General features: G+C 42.2%; 1 protein-coding gene across 1 annotated transcript in view; it reads right to left on the bottom strand.

Annotated features, from left to right (window-relative positions):
* Positions 1 to 11: 11 nt before the first annotated feature.
* Positions 12 to 6,939, bottom strand: part of Agbl3 (ATP/GTP binding protein like 3) — a 79,567-nt gene continuing 72,639 nt past the window's right edge. Inside the window, exon 19 of the mRNA XM_013353214.2 lies at positions 12 to 2,185. Coding sequence (XP_013208668.2) covers positions 1,762 to 2,185 — 424 coding nt within the window. The 3' untranslated portion in view covers positions 12 to 1,761. The remainder of the gene's footprint in view (positions 2,186 to 6,939) is intronic.

The raw sequence follows: 6,939 nt of genomic DNA, 5'->3' as shown, positions 1-6,939 counted from the left end.
CAATGGTGAAATGATCAAGGAGACACCGCTCACCTCAGCTTGCACACTCAATGGTGAAATGATCAAGGAGACACCGCACACCTCAGCTTGCACACCCAGAGGATCCAGCATGTTACTGAGGTTATACGCGCAAAGATACTCAACTCCAGAGTCTGTAGTCTCAAACTTTCATATAACCGAAGTTTCAAAGAACAAATGTCAATTGAAAAGTTTAGGTTTGCATGTAGTTTCGCTTTCCCTGGTTTACGAGAACAGGGGCAAACTGACTCTGAGAGCTCGTGCTCCTTCATGGTGTCAGTTACCAGGGTAAGAATTCCCAGGAAAGAAATTAGGGACCTCTCTGGGAACCCAGATACCTACCCACCCCCCAAACACAGTCCTTTTTACTGAGGAACACAGTTGCTCCCTGCCGTGTGTAAGGGTTCGCGAGGAAATTTATGGTCAACGCTCCCAACAAATCGCATTATTCTCCGTGAGCTCTCAAGTCCCTTTCGGCTACTAGAAACACTGACCACGAACCTCCTTATCCCGCTTAGACCTATGTCATGTCTCCCGTGCCTCTCGAGTCCCAGGCCTGGCGGCCTGCTTCCTCCCTCACTCGCCTTCGTCCTGACTGACACACTGCTGCACGTGTTGCAGGACTCCCTCCTCGTACTCACCGTATTATTTCTATTTTCGGGTGACACTGGGGTGTGAACTAGGGTCTCCCCACACTCGGCAGGTAGTTCTCTGTCACCGAGCTACACCCTCCGTTTCCCTCCGTGCTGTTTCAGTCTTTTGTTTGGATACAGCATTCATTAGGTTGCTGAGGCCACTCTTGAACTCATGCTGTAGCCCAGACAAGCCTTGAACTTGTGATCTTTGAGTCAGGCTCCTAAGCCGTTGGGAGATAGCGTGTACCACCCACCCCACAGCCTGACTGCTCACCGCCTTAAGACAAAAGTGAGGTGTAGGGCCTACTTCCGAAATACCCACTTGAGTGAAAGGCTGGAGGCGAGCACTTGCTGCCCTAGGAGAAAGGGCATTTCTAATCTTTTAAAACTTTGCTTAATTATGAGATAAAATGACTTTGAAACCATAATATATTTCCATGTTATTTGGTTCCACCCTTTGGTCTGTACAGTTAGCATCTTCTGATATGTGTTAGTTCATTAACTGGAGGTACATAAATTACTATTTTACTATTCAGTTATTATTAATATTTATCTTGCTGCTTTTAAATGTTGCCCAACATTTAAAAGCCTGGATCCCTGATCCTTCTGCCTCTACTTCCCAAGTGCTGGGATTACTATCGTGTGCCCTATGCCCAGCTATCATGTGTGCTCCTGGGAACAATTATATGATGCTCTTCTAGAAGGGAGAAATATTGTTTATTTCTCCTGTGCTATTTATAGCACACCAACTATATAAAAGAAACATGGAAAATGACCGCTGGTTCATCAAAGTGACTGAAATCATTAATAGCATGTTCTTCCTTTCTTCAAGTCTTAGTTTCTTTTTGTTATATACACACAATTTTGCAAGAAATCAAAAATTTCAAGCTTTTTTCCATGTTGATACAAATTAAATATATGTGTTTTTTAACTTTTCTATATTTCCTCTGGATCTTTTAAAGTCTCTGAAAGATGTTTCATCTAAGGAAAATGCATGTGAAGAGGGCAGGGCAGGGCAGGGCAGAGCAGGGCAGGGCAGGAGCTGCTGATTTTTACTGTGTCGGAGCATCTCCATCAGCCACAGTTCCCAGAAGCACTTTCAGCTTGATTAACTGTTGCTGTGGAACTTCAGACGCAACGGGAGAGAGCTGTTACTCTCATTTGGTTTCTTGTTGCTTTTAGTTGGATGAGGAACTGTCTGCTCAGAGCTCTTCAGGGTGGATTCTGCAGGCTGAAGACTGTTACCACTGACAGCGTTGGCATCGGTTTTAGGACGTGAGGGAATAGTCTCCCGTTTGCGGCCATATATATTCATCATATATTCAGAGTGTCTGGCCCAGAGTTCAGAATGCTTTTTCCTCTTCTGAAGACGGCAGAGGGGTGATAAACATTCTAGTGATCTCTGGGGCACAGGCTGGAGCCATTCTGGGGTATCTGTCACAAGATTCCTTCCGGTTTTCAAAGCGAGCTTTCTGCTTGGTGTCCAAGGTAGGCTGTATCTTCTTATATTTATGCAAGCAGTTGGAACGAGTCTAGAAAAGAAAGGAAACGGATGAGTTTTTGCCTAGTGTGTACCTACTTTGTGGTCCTAGGTATACTGTTATGATGCAGATTGTATATTTTCCCTCGGGTGAGCTCAATGGCCCTTGAGGCTTTATCCTCATCTTTATGAAGATGGAGTTAAATCTTCATTTCTGGTTCCAAATGTTTAGCTCTACTCCAATCCTCTTCTAGATGTCCAGAGGGTGTGGTTATCTGGTACCTTCTTCAGGACTCACTGACTTCATAAACTGGTCTATACTTTGCCATTAAAATGTAGTTTGTTCCATAAAACTAGGTGCATTATACACGGTATACAATTTTTTAGATTAACTTGTAAGAAATCAGTGAGTTTGAGAGACAGAAGTTTCCTTCAAGAGAGGAAGGTTTTTATTTTATTTTTTTCTACATACTAATCCCAGTCCCCCCCCCCTTCTTCCCCTCCTGTTCCTCCCACCTTCCCATCATCCCACTACCATCTGATCCTCAGAGAGGGCAAGAACTCCCAAGGGGAGTCAATAAATTCTGTCTCATAACAGTGCTGAGGCAAGATCAAGCCCCCCCTCCTTGTGTCTAGGCTGAGCAAGGTTTCTCTTCATAGGAAACGGGCTCCAAAAAGTCAGATCATTCACTAGGGATTGCTCCTGGCCCCACTGCTAGTAGTCAGATCATTCACTAGGGATTGCTCCTGGCCCCGCTGCTAGTAGATCATTCACCAGGGATTGCTCCTGGCCCCGCTGCTAGTAGTCATATCATTCACTAGGGATTGCTCCTGGCCCTACTACTAGTAGTCAGATCATTCATTAGGGATTGCTCCTGGCCCCACTGCTAGTAGCCCCACAAACTGCCCAAGCCACCCACCGTCACCTGCTTTCAGGAGGGCTAGACAGGTCCTACGCAGGTTTCCTGGTTGTCTGTCTACAGTCAGTGAGCTCCCGCTAGCTCGGGTCAGCTGTTTCTGTGGGTTTCCCCATCATGGTCTTGGTCTTGACCCCTTTGTTCATGTTATCATTCCTCCCTCTATTCGAAAGGACTCAGGAGCTCTGTCCAGCGGTTAGATCCACAACTCATTCTATTTTTCTTTAGAATTCTATTTAACTTGGAATGTTAACTATATTTTCGTTACACTTTTAAGTTATGCAGTAATTGTAGCATTATTTGCACTTGGAAGAAGACAGACAGATTGCCCATACACTTCACCTGCTCCCTCTAGATGTGACATTTTCTAAAGTTACAGCGAACACACCGGTGTGTGGAGAAGACACAGAACCATGCCCTCGTATTGTTTCTCCAGTGCCCACTTCTCTCCTGTCTTGATTTCTCTTTAAACTCCTGGAAAACATTAGCTTGTCATCCAAATTATACCATTCTGTTATTTCAAGAATGTTATGTAAATGTGACCACACAGTGTGAAACCTTTTGGAATTAATTTTTCTGCCCCCCCTCCCCCGTATAATTCTTTGGGAATTCATCGTTGTTCTGTTTCTCCTCTGCTCATTTCTGTCCATTTTTTGAGTAGTAGTCAGGAGCTATACTGCAGTTGAATGATTTATGCACTGAAGGACCTGTGGGTCTTTTCCAGTTTATGGGTGTTGCAAATGAAGCTGAATAAACATTTGTGTGCAGGATTTTGTGTGAACTTGTCTTCTTTTCACTGGGATTAAATTCCAGGAAAGCAGTTGCTAGTTATATGGCAGCTATGTATTTATTTTGAAAGAGACTCTTGTCTGGGGTGACTCTGAGCTTCCAGTCCTCCTAACTCTTCTCTCGCCAAGTGCTAGGACTACAGGTATGTGCTATCACAGGCAGCTAGGAGAGGCTTAGTTAAGAAGCTATCAGGTTTTTAAAGAGTAATTGCCCCAGGTTATGTTCCCAGCAGTGATATACAAATAACCCAGTGTCTACATCCTCACTGGCATATGGTACTCTTGTTGTTTCATGTTTTGTTTAGCTGTCCTGACGTGTGCGATAGCTTACTGTGTGTTAACTTGCATTGCTGATGCTAATACTTCCTGTGCTTGGGTGCCACCTGTGTATCGCTTACTTAAATGCCTATTTATATCTTTTGCCCATTTTCTAGTGACTTTTTTTTTCCCTGAAGATTTCTTTCAAATTATATGTATGCCTGTGTGTTTGTGTAGGAAGATGTGCATGTGAGTACAGGTGCCTGTGGGGGCCAGAAGAGGGTGACAGATTCCCCCGGAACTGGAATCACAGGTGAGTGTAAGCTGCCCAATGTGGGTGCTGGGGACAAACAGGCCCTTAGCAAGAGCAAAGAGCAATTCATGCTGGGTTATCCCTTTGGCCTGAAATGCTTTTCTGACTGTTGAATTTGGGGTTTTTCTTACTTACTTACCTTGCTCTCCCAAGTGTTGGGATTACAGGCATGTATTACCAAACCTGGCTTATTTTTATCCAGGCCTTTTGCAAAGTAAACATTTTAAATCCAACTTTTTTTTCTCTTTTATGAATCATAGTTTTGGTATTTATTCTAAAAATCTTAGCCTTAGACTTGAAGATTTTCTATGGTTTTTTAAAGGTTTTGTAGTTTTATGTTGTGTATTGGAGTCCATGCTCCATTTTTTGTTTTTGTTTTTCGAGACAGGGTTTCTCTGTGGCTTTGGAGCCTGTCCTGGCACTAGCTCTGTAGACCAGGCTGGTCTCGAACTCACAGAGATCCACCTGCCTCTGCCTCCCGAGTGCTGGGATTAAAGGCGTGCACCACCATCGCCCGTTTTTTTTTTTTTTTTTTTCTTTTTTTGCTCCATTTTGAATTAATCTATGTATAAGTGATGGATTTACGCGGTTTTGTTTTTTTAAGGCAGTTCGGCTTATTTTTGTGAATGAGCTCAGTTCCACAGATGTGTCTTCTCATCTTCCATACTATATTGTATTGCTGTCACTATATAAAAGTTCTTGAAATCAAAAGGCCAGTTCCTTTTGCCAAATCGTTTTTGATGTTCAGTGGTTTTGTATACAAATTTGAGATTAGCCTTAACTATGTTTATAACAATTCTGCTGAGACCTTTATGGGAACCGTGCTGAATCTGTGTGTCCATGGGAGAGCTGACATTTTGAGGTTTCCAATCCACAACATGTTTATATTTTCCATTCATTTATTTACACTTGGTTTTCAACATTCTTGGTGTTTTCAGCTCCAAGATCTGTACATATTTTGTAGAGCTACAGATATGCACTTCATGTTTTGAGAAGCTGAAAATGGTTTTGTATATGTAAATTTGGAGAGCACATGTCTCTTTCTTATAGGTAGAAATAGAACTGTGTTCATATGGTTGTCGTATTCTGAGGTCTAGAAAGACCAGCTGGCTTTTCAGGAAGTTTAAAAACAAGTTCCTCGAGACACTCTACATAGAGAACACCACTTTCACAACCAGGGGCCATGTTTTTCCTTTCTTCCTGTGGATATGCTTTTTCTTTTCTCTGGCCTCGCGCTGTGGCACAGAGGTGACTGAGAGGAGAGGGAAGCGTGGGCAGAGTAGCTGCCATTAGGTTGCACGAGGCCCTTCATTCCTTCTCTTCTGAAAATTGGGTTTCTTTGTCAATATTTGTCTATGCTAATTAATAGTGAACTGTGGGTTTTCTTCTTTATCTTGCAAATATAGAAGGTTACATTGCTTTTTAAGAACATTGAGTCATTCTTGAATTTCTGAAATAAGATTCACTGCCAAGTGGTAAATCATATTTTTTAAAAAAAAATTAGCACTGAATTTTATTTGCTAATAGAATTAATAGGACAGAATTTTTTGGTTTTCCATTTTTGTTTTCTCTTTGGCTGATTCTGGTCTTATGCCAATAGTGGCTTCATAAAATGAACTAGAGACTGTTTTCTCACCTTCTGGAAGACACTGTATAGAGCTAGTGTTAATTAGTTTTTACATGTTTTGTGAAATTTTGCTGTGAAACCATGTGGCCCATGAGATTCCTTTGGGGTGGTTAAAATTACGAATTCAGTTTCCTTCCTTACATACCTACCTAATGTAACAACAATTAAAGGAGGTCATGATTCTAAAAGGGAGTGGGATGGGACACGGGTGGAGCTGAACTTGAGAGGGGTGGGAACGATATAAATGCATGAAGAAAAAGCCCTCTGAAATAAACCAGCTCTAGGGGGCATGAAGACATTCTAGTCCAGAGTGTCGTTCTCTGTGTGTGCACACTCTGAAGATATGATCTTCTGTAACTTACTCAACCTGCACTTTATGTGGTTTTCTTTGTGTGTGTGTTCTTGTACATGTGTGTATAAGAGTGCACATACGTGTAGTCACCATAGGACAACTTCAAGTGTCATCCCTCACATACTATAGACCCCACCCTCATGTTCATAGCATGTTTGGTCTGGAGTTTGCCATGGATGGTAGATGGGCTGGTCAGTGAGCCCTAGTGGTCCACCTGTCTCTGCCTTCTGGGTGCTGGAACATGGGTGTGGGAACAAAACCCAGGTCATTGTGCTTGCAAGGCAAGGTCTTTACCAGCCGAGCTACCTAGTTTTAGTGTTTCTTACTGTTTCACTCCCATTTTGCAAGATCTGCAAGGTCTTTAGTGACATCCAATTTCTTTCCTCATATTCATAATTTCTCATTTCTTTGTCAGTCTTGTTAGGGGGTTGTCAATTTTATTGCTCTTTTCAAAAGATGGATTTTATTTTACTGAATCTTTTTCTGTCAATTTTCTGCTCAAATTTTATTAGTTTTTTCTTCATTTATAGGTTATTTTCTAAGATTTTTTT

Source organism: Microtus ochrogaster, unplaced genomic scaffold (assembly GCF_000317375.1).
Source record: "Microtus ochrogaster isolate Prairie Vole_2 unplaced genomic scaffold, MicOch1.0 UNK4, whole genome shotgun sequence".
NCBI classification, from domain to species: Eukaryota; Metazoa; Chordata; class Mammalia; order Rodentia; family Cricetidae; genus Microtus; species Microtus ochrogaster.
The sequence above is the reverse complement of the archived record's forward strand: the minus strand, read 5'-3'. Positions and strand labels throughout refer to the sequence as shown.